We start from the raw sequence: 17,991 nt of genomic DNA, 5'->3' as shown, positions 1-17,991 counted from the left end.
AATATTCAATCTGCTGAGTGTTTAGAAAAGCAATTAAAAGTCCCATATAATGTTAAAACCCTTGATAAATGTAATAAGCAAATGACATATTCAAAAGGGAGAATCTATGTCCCATTAGGAGAGAAAAAGAAAGATGAGAGCAACATATGGCAGAATAATTAGCATGATTAGGGAAGCACATCAACAGAATTTATGCTGCAGGGAAAATGTAATAAGAAACCAACACACTTTCCTCACTGCCTTGAGAACTGCAAATATCACTCTCTGAAAAGGAGAAGATGCAGAAAGGCTCCCTGGCATTTAAAGATGTAACTTGTGTTCTTCTGTCATTATAAAAGATGCACACAGCCATCTGCAAACCATTTATTTTTTGCAGAGTTCACATTGTCCTATTGCTTTGATTAATAAGGAGCAATATTACACCTCAGCTGCTTTTCAGAAAGATGCTATTTTGGAAACCTAATTAATACTCATTCCACAGTTAGCTTGAGGTGTTCGTTAGTGCCAGATACTGAGTTCTTATTTGTTTCTCATTATGTGGAGAGTATTGCTTCTCAATGCCAAGGTTTTTGTTTTGCATTTTGGAATAACCTTTCGACACTCCTGCTTCCCACAGCCCTCCCTTCAGAGGAGCTAATAACACCTGTCAACATTATTTTCATGTGCCTGTTAATGTCTGTTGAAGACACGGTGGGCTATTTACATAGATAGACTATCCTGATGCACAGCAAATATCCTGCCATTTTCTGAACAGTTGGGCCAAAGAGAGAAGCAAAATTGAGAAACTTGGCAGTGCAATTAAAATCTCAGCTTACCACTAAGGGTCAGTATATACTAGACAAATGAATCATTACAAAAATTGTAAGAGTAGGTTTGGCTTAACAGTATTACAAAACAAAAATCTGACCTAAGAAACCCAGATTATTTAATAAATAAAACAAAACAAAAAGATCTGTAGCAGAATACAGATATGGAATTTGTATAAACTCCATCAGCCCACTTTGATGTAACTGGAGATTAGTAGCAGTGGCCTGAGGTTTAGTAGAGGGTGCAAAATATCTTGCTTGAGATTTGCTCAAAGTGCTGCTACCCTCACTGGAGGATAAAGCAGAGAATAAGGCAAAGCATAGGAAACATTTAGCATCCACTTTTTTCCAAGTATAATGCTATGCATGAAAAGGTTACATGTGATTGCACATGTCAGGAATACTCAGAACAACTGAGGCTCTTTCTGAGCTCATCATTGCACTGAGTTGCTAGAGAAAAAATAAAAGAACATCTGTGGGCCTGAGCAGCAACATGTATGCAATAGGAGAAGAAGGAAAGGGGTCTTGAGGGCCAACATGTCTTAAATATCCCCTTTACACTGTCCCCCAGGGTTAGTGGACAGACAATGCCTTGTGTACTTCAGGAATAAGGTCCCTCATAAAAACCAACAACAACAACAACAAAAACCAAACCCCCCCAAACATTTCTCAAGAGGAAAAAAAATGAGAAAGGGATCCCTGCACTGAGCTGGGGACATTTTGTTGTGCAGTGCCAACTGCCAGGCTCCTACAAAAACAGACCTGCAGAAGCCCTGCTTAGGTCCTTCCCCAACCACCCACAGCACTGCAGCCTACCCAGGTCACCTCTGGAGAGAACTGTGACAGCCAGCCAACAGCCCACCTTCTGGAATAATATTAATGCATTTTCTTTTAAGGAGCAAAAGGCATCACTGGCCTGACCCCTGGTATCGTATTCTCTTAAAGGAAGTGTAGATGAACTGGAGGTCCCTTCCTGACTGACTGCCTGGATCCTGGACACTGTGAGAATCCCTGGCCCAAGCACAGGCAACAGAACCTCTTCTTTCAGCTCTGCCTTGGAGTCAGAACTGTAGTGTTGGCTGTCAGAATTTTGGCTAAATAACACCAGCAGTGCAAGAACTAATGGTGATTTTTCAGTTTACATTACTGGGGAGAAATAATTACATAAGTAGAAGATACTGGCTAAGTCCTTGAAGACTTCAATACAATTTATAGCAATATTAACAAAAATATAAAAAAATGCAAGAAATTCAGTAATTAAATCGATAGCAGGATAGAAGAAGCTTTCCTATACACTACACATTGTATTTCCTCAAAGTATGTTGTTGGCTGAAATTTGGAGCCTTTCTCAAGGAAAATTCCTTTGACTTCAGTGGAAACTATGCTTTGGAAAGGAGTTTTGAATCTTGGATCTTAATATCTATTTAAGAATTATCTGTTTCTGCACCTGGAGTATAAACAACATAAACCATCCTGAAAAATCAAACATTGGAATTGTTTCCAAATAACTTATTAGCACAATGTCTCAATTAATCTCTCTGAAGGGAAGAACCTGTCATGGAACAACAAGTGTAGCATAAGAAACAAGGCTGTGAAATGCAATAATGAAACACTTTTAAACTACTAAACGTTAATGAGTTGAGGGATACCAGAAGCAGACTGAGATCAGTCTGAGGAGACAGTTTCCTTTCAATTCTGCAGATAATGTCCTGTGATATCTCGAAAGCCAGAGCAACAGCAAACATTCCACAGCATGTAAAGGCAGTAGATTTAAGAAAATGGTTGTGGGAAGGGGAAAAATACACAAATCAGAGTTGCTCATTAAGAAAGAACTATGTGTACTACCTGCCTGGAAAGTCTTTTTCTGCTTCCTTTTTCTATCAGCCTATTTGTGGGAAACAAACTAATGCAACTCATTAATAAAAACCTTGTTTCTACCAAGCCTGTAGGACTCCCCAGCAGGAGCAGGTGTTGTGAGAGGAGACAGCTCAAACAGGGAACACATCATTGCAATTTTTCTTTAAGATGTTTTTGTATTGGCAGTTTCTTTGAGGCACTTGGTGTTCCCTAACTTTTTGTTTACTTTCTCGATGCCCTCCTGATTTGTTCACACTAAACAAAAAGACAACATTAATGGAATTTTGTATTTGTTTATTCTGTGCTTTTGGTGACATAAACGCATTGCACAATGATGGACCACAGACTCCCACAAAGAAATCTGCATCATCAAGTGCACCTGTGTGGGGCTGACCATGCTGTGAGACAACCAGATCTTGCAGTTCCACACCAAGGCATACGGGAGGCTTTCTATCTAAGGCTGCTGTTCTTAAATGTCAGCAGCTACATCAAACCCCAGAAAATACCTGGTTTAGTAAACAGACTGCTTTTCTTGACCTTCCTTTCTGATTTCCCCACACCCAGACATTTCTGTCTCAGGGCTCACTGTCAGTACACTGCAGTATTTCAGCTCTGGTTCATGACAAGCACTTTTTTTCTGGGCTCCGATATTTTAATGATTCTTTTCTCACAGCTCCACTTGTTGTATGCCTCACATGTGGAAGATCAGGTAAACAGAACTTCCGTTTTGAGTAAAATGGCTGATTTATTAAAAATATGATCATCTTAACTTTGTCCTTCAGATGAGGTCCCACCAGCAAATGATGTCAGGGTGGATCCATAGCAAAATCTCTGCAAGAAGTCCAGTCCCTTTGCTGGAAAGGATGAGTCTGTTCCCATACTCAGACATGACAAACTCCTTGCATAAACTTGGGTGAATAAAGACAGAAAGAATGGGAATTTAACATGATAAAACAAAGGTGGAATATTCACAAATGGGGAGATGACAAAATCTGGATTTAGAGATGAATCTAAATACTGGCATATCCATGTACAACTCTTACTGGACCATGACACTTCATCCAGATCACAGCTGTGAAACAGAATGGTTTTTCTCTCATTGCTGAAGTTACAATCCTGGAAACACTCAGATCCAGTTCAAACTAAATCTGAGTAGTGTTTTTTCCCTAAAGTGTAATCATACTCAGGTCCAACAGTCATCCTGAAACAGGGTATTCAGTGATGAATGCTCCAAGCTCATATCAATTGTTTTATGTGTTGCCTTTGAAATGCTGAGATGTCAAAATGTTCAGTACCTTTTCCTGTTATCAACTGTTATAAACTATGTACATATTTTCATTTGTCCACAGGTCCCAGACAGGTCTCCTCTGAAGCCTGTGGGTGCTAATATCCAGCAGAAAGGCATTAATATCCCAAGTGCTTTATTAGCTAGATGAGATGGTGTAAGGTTAAACACCGATGACTGATTCATGCCTTGGGAGTACTGTGGCAGTGAGCAATTATGTGAAGAGCCTGGTGCTTGTGCAAAAGCAAAGCCGTGGCAAATCTGGGCCTGGAGCCCAAATCTTCTTGCTGCCACTGCACTTCTAACTTTGGGCCATTCAAATGATTTCTGAAGGGTCATTTCCATCTTTTTGTCATTTGTGACACAAAAAGCTCTCAGTCCTCCAAGTCCCATAGCTGCTTCTGTATAACTGAAGAGTCTTTCTTTTAGTCCTTCTTGCAGACCCTTGCTGAGCTGGAGTCATGGATCCTGTTTGCAGTGTTTCTATGGAAAGTAGAAGGAAATAGGACAAGATACAGAGATGGACAGGAAAAGATGGCTCTCATATATAAAGAAACACTTGTTGGCAGATCCTTTTCTCAGCAGGTCTTCGTGGAAGGAAGACCTCAGATTGAGAGTGAAATCACCATGCAAGGCACACACAAAAGGCTCTGTGTTTTCATATACTTCTTTTTTTTTTTTTCACCTCTTTGTTAGCTCAACCCTTTAAAAGAAACTTTAAGCATGGGAAAGTTAAACTGAGGGTAAAACTTTGTATCAAAGGGAAACAGTTAATGCAAAATGACAGCGAATTAATTTAAAAATTTGCCATTAACAAAAATTTGAAATAATCTATGAAGTGTGACTTTGAAGAAACATGGTTTTCCTTCTCCACCTTATTTCATTTTATACCATACAGCTTACTTGGTCTAATAAAATGAAAAGGTTGGTATAAATCATGCCAGACTTTAAACGAAAACCTAGGGCTCAGACACAAGTTAAATTTCTGCAGCTTGATACGCTGTCACTTACTGACTGAAACTGTGGCAAACACAGGGCGGAGAGGGCTATGCCTGTACTTGCTGCAGGTGCTGAAGATGGATATTGGTGTTTCCCATGGCTCAGCTGGTATGTGGACCCTGCTCACAGGTCCCACATGCCTGGATTACCTCTGACTTTCAAACTGAAGCCTTTTTTACTGCCTCCAGATAGCAATGATCTCGTGTAGGGAAAACATTTTGGTTGCTGTGACTCGGCAGCCTCAGAAAATGCAAGACAAGTATTTTAAGGATCACGTATCCAGGGAACACAGGGAAGGGTGCAACCTTCTAGGGACAGAGTCAGCTCTGCTTACTTTGTTACCTTGTTTCCATCTACATCGCTGCAAGTAACTCTGCCAAGACTGGTAAAAACTGCCCTTAACTGAAAGGGTCATTTTAATGACCATTCCTCTATGTGCTAGACAAACCCTCTGTACAACTGACAGTCTTGTCTAAATTAATGTATTATTTATTTTGTACCTTTTAAATCAGTTTTATTTACAACAAGCCTTAGAGTACAGCTCACGCGGAGTAGTTAAGCTCTGGCAGTACTGACGTCAGGTGGATAACACATTTGCAAATTACATTTCTAAGTCATAGAAAATGAAAGAAAAATGACTTTAAAACAACTGTTTTATCTTGGGGCGTAGGGGTCACAGGACACGTTTGCGGGTGTCTGTAGGGCCCAGCCGAGGGCGCTCCGCGGGGAACGCCGGTGCCGCGGCAGGCGGAGCGCGCGGTGCGGACACAGCGGTGCGGGAGGGTCTGGGCACGCACGGCCCGCAGTGCATCGCGCTCCGTGACGGGGCTCGGGACAGCTGCACCCTCCTTAATGGCCCCACTCCTCTTCCCTTTCACCAACTCCCTCTTCTTCTTCTGGAAACACTGAATCACTCTGACTTTTCAGGTGCTTAATCCCTGGAATATAAAAGTCATGGTTAAAGTTGCATTAGCTTGCATCAGAGTTTTTTTATTTGCCTTTTTTTTATATTTACCTTTTTTTTTTTCTATTTGTGAAGGAAGAAACAAACAGAAAATCAAAATAATAGCAAGTTTAATGCCCATACTGACTCCCGTTTTCACAAACTTCTTAGTTCAAATAATACTATGGTGCATTTACAACAGAAATATTCTCTTCCTTGAATATAGGTTCAGAACAGTATTTGCTCCTCGCTTCTTCTTTGCAACCCTTGATCAGATTAGTGTTGCCCATGTAAAGCCAGTGAAAAGTTTTCAAAGCTCAGACTGTATACATGGGAATTACTCTACCAGACTTTCAGCTGCAGCCCCTTCCTGAGGCTGATCTGCTGAAGGTCATTGCTCGCATGGACCCAGTGCCCCGTGATCTCAGCTTCCCATGTGCTCCAGAGGTGTTGTCCAGCGTGTGTCCCACAGCCTGCCCACCACCTGCAGAGCTGTCCTTATGCCAAGACAGCATTGCACCTGACAGGAGACTGATGACACCAAAGCTCTGACAAGATTGGATCATTACTTACATGGAGAATGTGTAAGAAGTACCATGTGGGGCCAGATGAAAAGGATAAATAATTATCGTGGGTTATTTGGAAGTTCAGGTCTGAGGAAAGTTATGAAGTACCTACTGCAGGCTGGTTTCAGCCAACAAGTAAAGTAGGACACTATGAAAATTATTCAAATTACAAAGTTATTTTCTCTGTCCCATGTTCAATACAAGCAAGCAGGCCTCAATGAATGGGACTGATCCTGCCTTCTCAGCTCTGCCTTGCTGTGCTAGAGGAATTTGAGCAGGAAAAGGAGGTAACATCAGGATAAAAAGATGACAGATATGAGATACCAGAGATGAAGGGTTCTTATTTTCAAACAGATTTAAAGAACAAATACACAAGATTATCTTCTGGGTCCTGTAGTTTTTGAAAAACAAAGTAGAAACATAACTGCTAGTCAAAAATGCATGATTTCAACAAAACATAAGCCTGAATTAGGTTTTCTGATGTCATTACTGTCATAACATAAAAGTATTTTGGGTTTCATTAAAGATCATACATTGTTCTAGTCACCATTCCTACTTGTTAGAAAAAAGGCTTCCCTTTTGTATCACTTCCTGTCTGTGATGAGGAGAAATTACACCCCAGCTGCTTTAGATAACCACTGCTAGAAAATTAAACACCCCACAGTGCACCCTATGAGTCATAGCACTTGTAGGGGCACAGTTTTCAAAAAGGGGTGCACCCTTAAGGGATACAGGGCAAGATCCAGATTGCTCCTAACTGTGAGTAGGACAACTTGCTGATGGTGTATGTTTGAGAGTTGTGGTGCCAGTGTCACTTAATCTGGAGATTCCTACACTTCACTGTTTATGCCCACACCACTACAAAATATGGGATAGATTTTTTTCCATTTACAGCAGTTGGAAAAAATTTCAACATATGTTAATCCAGTTCAACAAAGTTACAAGTAGCTGAAAATGGTATCTTAGAATGAGTCATACAACAACCAGCTTCACTTCTAACAGGAGCCCCTTACCCTGTGCTGGGCCTCTCTCTTTTTTCTCCACACAAATGACAGTACATGCTTCCCTAGGAAACTGTTGTTCACATGTAAAACAAGCAAATACATTAATGCTCTCAACCCACAATTCTTGTAAATGTTCCCTGCAATAATCAAACCATTTCCAATTAAGTAACTGTGATACAGGAAGAAACACTTAGGTGCTCAGCTACCACCAAGCTCTTAACATCACCTCTTTAGCAACTCCCTTTAGCAAGACAAACACTTTAAATATGATTTCACCTAACTATAGGTTAATGGATATTTGCTTCCAAATTATACTGTGTTTGTAAGGCAAATTTGCCTCCTGTTGTTTCCTCTGCACTTACAGATCCATTTCTTGCACAATTCACAGTACCCATCTGAGAGCTACTCTTCTTCAGACAGGAATTTTTAGAAGACAGAGTGAATAATTTTTTCAGGAGTTTTTGAAAAATGAGAAAGGGAATGTTAGGGACAGAAAAAAGGCATATTATATGCAATTACTATGATGAAGCATCTTGCAATGGTATTTTTTGTAGCCCACAGGGGCTGCCAAAAGTGCTCAGAAGGCGTTGGAGCTGAGCCTGCCCAGGAACACACTGGCACTTTCAGCCAGAGCTCAAGGGAAGAGGCTGCTACAGTGGCTCTCTGGTGTGGGTTCAGTGGGGTTATTCAGGCTGTCTGCCCTGCCCATTGTCAATACGAAGCACATGACAAACAGGTTGGGAGGTGCAGCTCTGCTTGAAGAGATGTACTGTTAGATCTGTTCATCCCCAGTATCTGTGTTTAGCGATACCTGAATTGCTTGCTGAAAGGTTACATTCTTCTGGAGACTGAGTGAGAACTTACTACTCAGGGCACCCCAACCATTTTTACAACCACAACTATAGCAATGTTAATTTTTAGAACAAATATTTCCTTCTCATCTATTCAATCTTTGTACACGAGTAACACAGTTCATGCCCTCAGATTTCTCAGAGTTTGGTGTGTTTTTCTGATCACTGATGAGTAGCAGTAAAGATAAGCATCATACACAGACTGCGAGATGCCACTCACAGCAAAAAAGCAAAACAAAGCCAGGATATTTTTTGGGGTATGTGGTGGATATTTAGAAGATTTGTTTGTATGTAAGAGTACATCCAAGTTAGAAATGTCAAGTTACTGGTTCCACGTAAACTAAACTGACTTTCCTACTATCAGTTGCAAATAGGGAGGACTGCAAATGCTGATCCATGGAGTCACTCTGTCTCATCAATGTCCCTTATTCCAGGCAATGGGTAACTCTGAATTTGTGGGCACCCTCCACTTATTGCAGTACTGTGGCTGCTCTGTTCTGACACTGCTTCGTTTCTCTCACTGGGTGCCCTGCCCTGCTCTCTCCTTCCTTGTGGATGGGACTCATAGGGTCCCAGCCATCCCACTGTCCCCACCAGTTCCCAATCCCCTCTGCTCCAGGCCCAGCCACTTCTCCGTAATGTCACACCCCAGATGGGGCTCTGCTCTTCACCTGGGAGGTCAGACAGCAAAAACCCCTTTCCAGACCAAACACTGCCCCTTCTAACCACTCCCTGGCAACCATTTCTTACACACAGCATGTTCAAACTCACCCTTATGCTGCTTTAAAACAAAGCCTGTCTGAACACTTCTAAAGCCAGCAGGAATTGTTTTTCCTCAAAGGGTTTATATTTCAAAACAGGTAATTTAATCCAATTAATGGTGATAAGCAAACCTATAATTCCAAGTCATATTCAGCAGCCATGCACTAATATAATTTGAACTGGTAATTCTTTTTAGATGAAGTCATTGTGTCAAATCATATTTCTAGATTTCTAGATATTAATAAATCATGAGTGTGAATGGGACAACTTTCTGGCATTTTTGTAGTCACATGACAACATCCATGCTGTTTCATCAACAGCTGTCTTTTTGCTTCTCTCTCTCTCGGACCAAAGCAACAGATTAGAAGCTAAGCAGTGTCAGAAGATATGAAATAACCAAGTGTCCCTGAATTAAGTATCTCCTGGGAAAAAAAACCAAAACAACTTAATTAAGGCAGCTCCCCATCCTATTTAACACTTTTTCCTTCACCCCGTTTCACTGCTCAAGGAAGAGTGTTGACATTTACCAAACTCACGATTGAAGTCTGTTTGGCAGCTTGAATTCCCTAAACTTTGAAGGGTATTTAGTTTTATGGTTTGGAGTTGATCCTCTCTCTATCAAAATCATATTTCCAGATTTTCAGAAAGCAGTGAAAGGCAAAGTTGAGCCACAGCCAAAACAGGCTGATTTTCAGCATTTCAGAACTTGAATCACTTTGAAATTATCATTCAAACAAACCTGCTCAAAGAGAATAACAGCCAAATAAAAATGTCTATTTTATGCCAATGCTTAATGAGTTATGTTCTGGTTCCCTCAGCAAAAATGCAAATTCAAAAGAAACATCATATATTCACAGAACTAAACAGAAAAAAAGAAGACTATTCTTTTTAATGGTACATTTTGTTTTGCATTTATCAGTCAAATATGTTTTGACTTTTCTGATATATCTCATTTTTTTTCCCCAACTGAAAAGAATTCTTGATTTAAGAAACCCAAAAAGCCAAACAAACCGCTCAAAAATCCCACAAACAAGAACAGGGAAAAAACCCAAAACAAAACCAAGCAAACAAAACCAGAAAAAAAGGCCAAACTAATGTCATTAAAATCAGCATCCACCAGAGGTCTTTGGCTCAGATGGATGCAATGGAAGGCGCTTGTGAAGGTGTCAGAGACCGAGAGCCCTGGGAGGTCTTCCAGGGCAGCCTCCTCCAGACACAGGGATGGCCCATTCTGGTACAGGATAACAAACAGCTGTATCAGATCAGGGGCAACTTTGGGGTACCTAACAGCAGCCTGCCTGTGCCAAGGAAAGTCACTCAAAAGATGGAGATGTCTAGTCATGATTTGGAAGAGGCTGTATTCTGACTGGATAAAAGAAGGTTTTATTTCAGTGAGGGTTTTTAAGCACTGGTGTGGTTTCCTAGTGAAAATGTGAGGTCTCTCTCTAAGGAGGTTTTCAGTACTGTTTCAGCCTTGGAAAACCTGGATAAATTTGGTGCTGATTCTGCTGATGCTAAAGGTTGAACCATGGGCTTTCCCAAGGTTTCTTGTAATAGAAATGACTGTATGGTTTTATGAAATCAAAACTCAGTAAATCTATCTTACAGTTTATAATAGTGTCTTAACGTTAACTGTGTGATTGAGGGCTACATTTTGACCCAGCTGGGAGTTTCAAATGACTCCTTTCTCTGGAAAAGTGACAAAGTGTCTAATTACACCAGTCAGATGGATTTCAGGAGGAAGATTTCTCTTCATTCCTTAAAACCAGGGGACCAGACTAAATCAGTATTTCTGTACTGATTTTGGAAAACATACAAACTCATAATTAGGTCATGTAGTCCATTGTGATCTATATATACATATATGTGAGCTACATATTGTTTCCAAACACAAGGGATGAAAATAATTGGATTAAGGTGTTGCATCTGACTAAGTACCAGTGTATTTCCAAAATCAGTGAACATGGAGCATCTCTTACATGTCACAGATACACCTATGAGACAAAATCTCACATAGAAATCACACTCCAGTCATGACCCAGTGCACAGAAATGTAACAGAAAAAATCTGTTTTCCTGAGAGGGAGGCATGGGAGCTGACTGTTCTGTGCAGAGAGTTCTGGCACATCACTGCCTGCTGCTGAAATGGCTCATCTTCCCTCTGCACCTGCAGGGGCAGATCATTGTCTCAGTCACTCACTACTGGTGTGTGGTGCCTGAGGATGCTGACTGGTATTGTAGTAAAAAGAATATGCTTTCTGCCAGCAGAAGTAACAGATTTAAAAAAAAAATCCTGTAGTAAAAACCCCAAATCCTATGCACTCTGTCTCAAAAGAAATCTCTTTCTTGCTCAGCTAGACACCTGTACAATGGAAATAACAGACTCTTAACACTTCACAAGATGTTTTGCCAGATGTTTCCAGAAGCATCTGGTGTTCCATGTGAGGGAACATGCTCCCTTGTGCTGGCCATTGCCAGCAGGGGAGCCTTGGGCCGGTCTCTGAAATGAGTGCTGCAGTCCAGCTTGGACAGGCACAACTCTGCCTTGGCTTCAGGAGCACACCCTGTGAAAAGCATGAAATGCTTCCTTCTCTTGCCACCTCTGGCTGAAGCTGAGGGCCATCAGTGCCCACGGGACCATCTGCCTGGCAGAAACCTTTGACAGGAGCTGTGTAATTATGAAACACTTTTTCTCTCTGTGACTTTCTTCAGTTCAACAGAATACAGCTTAATCAGCCTCCATTCTCACGTTTTCTGCTTCATAAAAGTTTAGAAAAAGCAGGTTTAGTCATCTTCAAATGCTCATTGTCAGGTGCATGCCAACTACACTGTCAAATTTATTTAAATGTAAGAAGTACATGTGTAGTCTTCCCTCTGCCCCACTTGGACAAGGTATCAGATACACAGCTGTCATCACCGGTCACGGAGAAACTCAAAACTTACTCCCTGTACACACTCATCCCAGGCATTTGACTTTCTTGATGAAAAAGTCAGATTGGCTGCATAAAAATTAAATCCTACTATATATTTATGTTCTTTTAAACAGCTGAAATAGAGAAGGACATATATTCCATGCAAGAGTAGGACAGCAAAACAGTAAGAAAAATGTTGCAGTTTTCCAAAAACCTATTTTGAGCTTTCTCTTGTTTCCTCTTTGCATAAATGACCTGTTATCTATCTCCCTCATCTGTACAACCAGTTCCTGAAACCTTTAATCCACTTTTACTTAATTGGGTGGTTTAGATAAGCTCTCCTTGCATGCAAGGCATACTTCAGTGCTTATACTTTTGTTAGTAATGCTTAAAAACCATTAACCTTGTCTTTAATCCTATTTGCCTCCCCAGTTGTCCAACTCCTCCTTCCACCATTCAGCTCACAAAAAATGATTCTCATTGCTTCCACTTTATCACTCCTCCTGCCCCCATCCTCTGCTTCCTATGATCAAGTTACCCTTGGACTGAGTCTGAAAGCTCTCTGGCAAAAGTGCCTAGTGGTCTTCAGCTTCATCCTTTCCAACTTGTGGATGTCTTTGCCTTTGACACTTCTTTGCCCTGGTTCTTCTTCCCCTGTTCTTTAGCTTTTCCCCTTGCCATCCTCTGACAGTCATTTCCCCTACCCTCCAGCCTCTGAGGATGGGTGAAAGAGGCTGAAGGGTTTTTTCTAGTCTTACAAGTACTCCCAATCTTCAGCCATGTACTTCTCAAATACAAAAATACTAAACACCTTCATAAAGATTCTGATGGATAGAGTATTTTACTTCTGTCCAAATTAAAACTCTAGAGTGCACCTTTGATGCAAGCTTGTGGAAGTCTAAGACATTATCTCAAAGTGGTCTAAATTAAGCTCTTGATCTGTAGTCTTTTCCAAGATGTTCATTGACTATGACCAACACCATCATTTTTTTCCTGACATTTAAGCTTACACATTTCCGATTTCGAGTGTTCTCTGAATTCTCATACCCAATTTTCATCTAAGTCTTGCACATTTTAATGTGGCCAACATGGTCTTTACTATTTATCCAGTCACTGAAACTCTCCTTATCTTGGGGTCTTCACTAATGCTACATCTCCTTCTCCAAGTTTTATAAACATACCTTTGCTCCTGTCACTACTTTCCCCCTTGAGTTCCCTCCATTGATTTCCCCCAAGATATTTCAGAGTAATGGTTACTATTTATGTTTTCAAGGAAGATTAATTTTCTTCACATATTATGAGCATCATTGGCACCCAAATCAGGAAATGATACAGCTTTGCTGCTCACATTGGTTGGCTTTTAAATTATGGTTTTCGTTCTTTCTCTCACGGTTCTGGAGAGGTACAACTATCAACCTCCATGGCCATTTCCAAATCATCCTCAAAGTCTCCAACTGTAGAATTTCATAAACACTGTAAGAACATTTTTGCTGCCAGAATGCTGAGGCTACACCCTAAATGGAGTTCCCTGGTGCAACAACCAGCTTCTGTTACATGTTTGAACAAGGCTTATCTGGCACAGACCTAATTGCTGGTGTGGGTTCCTGGATGCTTCATTAACATTAGTATGGTAAGACAAGAACTGTGGCATGCAGTGATCGGTGAAGAATTACTGACTATGAACTGAGAACTAAACAATGACTGCTATTTGTATGCAAACAGATGATGCATTTTCATACTTTTCCTTATGTTTCTTAATTCCCACCTAGAAGAATGGCTTCAGTCTGACAACCTGTCAGCTATTATTTTATCTGCTGACACTCGTGTGCAATATTCACACCAGATGATCTGTGGAAGGAGGCTGGTCCTGTTTTCAAGCAGACCCAGCAACAAGAGCAGCAGTCCAGCCTTGCTGACGGGGGCAGCCCTGGCATGTCTAAAGGCAGGCACTCTCTTGGGTGTCTCTGAGCTACCCACAGTTCAAAGAGCAGCAGAAAGTTGTCTGTGACATGACGGGAATAAAACACACAGACCCAGACCTTGACAATTTCCATGTGTGTGAGGGAGTGAACAGGAAAAACATGAGGGAGGGAAGACAAAGTAAAAGTAAATGGATGTGAAAAATTTTGCTTTATAGATGTTGGCAACTTTGAACAGGCTGTTTGATACAGCCTTTGAAAGTTTTCGAAAATTTTTGCTGTTCTTTGTTGAGAAAGAATGAAAAATGGTGCACTGTGGAACTGTGTCAAAGGACTCTGATTGGTACACTTGCCTGTAAAGTATCATGGAGGAGGAAAACTAACCACTTGAACCTTGATAACCAACATGCAAAGGTCATCCTCACTGCTATCTACAATAAGTCTAAACACAGTCTTTTTTTACATACAAAGCTTGGTCTCTCACTCGTCCAGAGGTTAATGAGATTTTCTCTTACTGTTTTTAAAGAAAGAAGAGTTAGCTTTGGTAATTGATCTCAAGTTCCAGTTGTAAAGAAAAAAACCCCAGCTACTGTTTATTTACAATGAATGTATGTAAAATACTATAAATTACTGTTGTGTGTGGTTTTAAAGTTTGATATATGACACAAACTGACAGAGACAGGAAGTGCACTAGATATTCTCAAACTTCTGCTTAGATAATCCTAGAAAAAACAAAGTCAAGCTATCACTGTCATTTACAGCTGAGGGAGTTTTCAAAGGCCAGCAGACATGGTAAATCTCCAATGGTTGGAATAAAAGAATGTAGAGCATCAGTGCAGCAGTTTAAGCTATGCTGACATTTTAGCAATCTATAAATCAGAAAAAAAACCCCATGTGTGTTACACTTTTTTATACCTAAGCTCAGGCGGAGAAGGAGAAAAAAATTCTCATGTATGTTATGATTATAAGACCAAGGCATTATTCAGCCTTGCAATTTCATCTACTGTTTTTTCTTTCTTTAATGTGCATGACTAAATCAAAACAAATGATCTGAAGCACTGGCAAATATGATAGGTTTATGTAGGTCACATACCTGATCTGCAGCAGATCAGATCATCAGCATATTCAGCAGGTCAGCATGGCCCCACAGATGTTTGTGAATGTTCATTCGGAAACCCAGCAACAAGGATTGACTAATTCTCTAAATGTCTGCTGGTTGCTACTAACTCTTCTCTTAGCTCCAGTCATACAATACTAAGTTGTCATGGTGAGCCTTTTTAATGACAAATGTTGGGCCTGATGCTACTTTCTCTCAGTCAAAAGACTCACTGTTAAACTATCACAATGAAGACTGTATGAGAGCAGCAAAATAGTGTTGCAAATGCCTGGCTGCTTTCCATTTTGTTCTCTCAGACTGCACTTTCCACTTCATTTTTCCTTCTCGGAAGGGGCTTGAAGCACCACTGGCTCCATAAGAGTAGTGTGAAGGAGCTTCTTGAGCACAGAAAGGCTTTTGTTGGTCCTCCACAGCCTGGCTAGGACATGTACCAGAGAGAGGGGTCAGCTTTGCTGTGGCTGAAGGGACTGCATCTCCCACTTATACAGTAGCCAGAAGAGTAAACAGAGAGACTTTTGTTGGCCCAGGCAACTTCTGCTAGTATGTAACACTCTTGTCCTGCTGGCTCCTTCCTTCCTTCCTTCCCGTGCTAGCCCTCAGACTGCAGAAGTCAGCCAGTCTTCAGAGTTCAAATGAAGAGCAGAAGCTCCTGAAGTCAGGCATCCAAGCAGGTGTTTCAGCCTGTATCAATGTCAGCCCAATACTAATTACCCTTTGGAAAGCCGGAAAATACTTCTTAGCTGATTCTGTGGGGAATGGCTCTTGGTCAAATACCTCAATAACAACTTGATGAGAAAAACACGCAGGATGATTTCCACACCACTAATGAATCCGGACTGTACTGCAAGGCTCTCCTCCTGCATGGCCCCACTCTGACTGGCAGCTGGAGGCTGAATCAGGAGAGGATTACAGTTTTTTGGCTGACACTTTTCATGCCAATTTTTCATAACTCAGAGACAGGTTTAGTGCTGTTGATAAGTGTGCTTGAATTCAAGCAGCACAGGCAGACTTTCAAAGGTGCTGTGCTTTGATGAGTTCTGGGAAGCTCGTTAGTTGGTCAGAATCTCCTCTGAGAAAGGAGCTGTCTGGAAGTCAAATTTTACTGGGCAATGTGTTTATTTGCTGGAATTGCTAAGCCCTTGCCTTTAGCACCAGCATCACTTTCAGTCAGGCAGCTGTCTACCTAAGAGTAGATCACAGGACTGACAGAATTGTTCTCTTATGTCAAAGGATTACAGTAATAGCATCAAATAAAAGGCCACATTTTCAAACCCGAATCAGCTGCTTCATAATAGAAGAAGCCAAAATTTCTGCTATGGTCATAAAGTATGTGTTAGAACTCAATGGCCTTGAAAGTTTATGAGTAGCATAAACTTATTTGAATTAAACCATCTTACATTTTCCCAGGTAAATTCTGTCATTCTTATGATTCACCACATGCTTTTCCAGACTATTTATGTATCCAGTCTGAGACACTCTGTAGGCTGACTATCTTAAAAAAAGGCAGGAGGCTACAAGTGGGAAAAGGTTTTATAGCTAGAAAATCACATCAGTGAAGAGTTGGGAAAGCTGATGTTGAAGACAACGTGAAATAATACTCAATATTTCAGTTACAGCAGGTAAGTCTGTTAAGAGGTAGCAACAAGACAAATTTTAATTTTATAGACTGCTATGTACAAAATAAAACAAAGTTATCATCCTAACTGCTGTAAGGGAAAAGTTAAGAATAATTAGACAAATCTTAACTTTCATAAGAAGTCTTTATGTCTGAATTCTAATATATATGCCATTGTTCAACCTGAAATATGGATCAAGTGCAGAATTATGTTGAAGTCTGTGTTTTATGCCAGAGATTCAATTATATAAAAATAAGGAACAAATGCTTTGTTCACAGCTACTGTTCTTTTTGCAGAGGATAAAAAAAAGAGCTCTGCTCCCAATATGTTAATATATTAAATGGTATTTTATGTGTGAGAAAGGGAACTGACTGTTATACCAGTTTCATTTCCTCTAATCTGTTCCTAACAATAGTGGCAACCAAGAACATTTTCTCTTTTTAAAAATTTTATTTTTCCTTCCCCGGTTCTTAATGGGAAATCTCTGACCTGCTCTCCTGGCCACTTCTCTTACTACAGCAGTTTTATTCAAGACTTTATGTCTTTAAATGAGAGCCAAGAATGTATTCTTGTCCCAAACTCCTGCTGAGGCTGTGCAAACCAGTCTTCAAAGCAAATGCCTAAGCATTTGTAAGGGATTTGACTTCAGCAATTAACTCTTGGTGGAAATGCTGTGTTAGAGAACCTGAATTGAGGGAGTCTGAGATCTGGATCTTAGGCAGGCTGAGACTTGCACCTAGTTGGGATGTGAAGTACTTACGGTTGCACTTGACAGAATAGTAGCGTGAATTTTTCTTCATGCCATAGGTTTTAACTTCAAACTGAATGACTTCCATTCAAATAGTATTTTTCATTAGGGTTTAAAAATTATATTAGCTGGCAGAACCACTGATAACAATAATATCTGTCTTTTTACTCTCCAGCCTGGCCTCTCCACAACCCTTTTTTTTCCGGAGAAAATAATTTTTAGGTTCCATTAAAAAAAAACAATGACAAAAAACAAATGTCCATAATCAAAGGAGAATAGGTCCATTCCCTTTGTGAAAACTGTGAAACACCCCACCTTTGTGTTTGTTTGGGCCTTTGGATGGCAAACAAAGGGATTTTTAATCCAGGGGCATTTAAAGCCTGATAGGTTTTAAGTCGAAATGAGTCAGATTTAATATAATTCCACTTACAACCGTTCTTGCCGTTCAACAGTGGAGCTGCCCGTAAGAGTCACCAGGGGGAGCCTGCATGCCAAAAATGCCACGACTTTTTTTTTTTTTTTAACAACTCCGTTTTCTTTCGGATTTGAAGGAGATTGAAAGCTGAATGTACATAATTTCTCCTCATTGCTGGGAAAAAAAAATAAA

General features: G+C 40.5%; 1 protein-coding gene across 1 annotated transcript in view; it reads right to left on the bottom strand.

Moving 5' to 3' along the window:
* Positions 1 to 5,425: 5,425 nt before the first annotated feature.
* The window catches only part of PPP1R1C (protein phosphatase 1 regulatory inhibitor subunit 1C), a 45,720-nt gene continuing 33,154 nt past the window's right edge, over positions 5,426 to 17,991 (bottom strand). The window contains 1 exon segment of the mRNA XM_071562312.1: positions 5,426 to 5,885. Coding sequence (XP_071418413.1) covers positions 5,797 to 5,885 — 89 coding nt within the window. The 3' untranslated portion in view covers positions 5,426 to 5,796.

Source organism: Pithys albifrons, chromosome 8 (assembly GCF_047495875.1).
Source record: "Pithys albifrons albifrons isolate INPA30051 chromosome 8, PitAlb_v1, whole genome shotgun sequence".
In the NCBI taxonomy this organism is placed as follows: Eukaryota; Metazoa; Chordata; class Aves; order Passeriformes; family Thamnophilidae; genus Pithys; species Pithys albifrons.
Note: the sequence above shows the minus strand (reverse complement) of the source record. Positions and strands in the feature narration are given on the sequence as shown.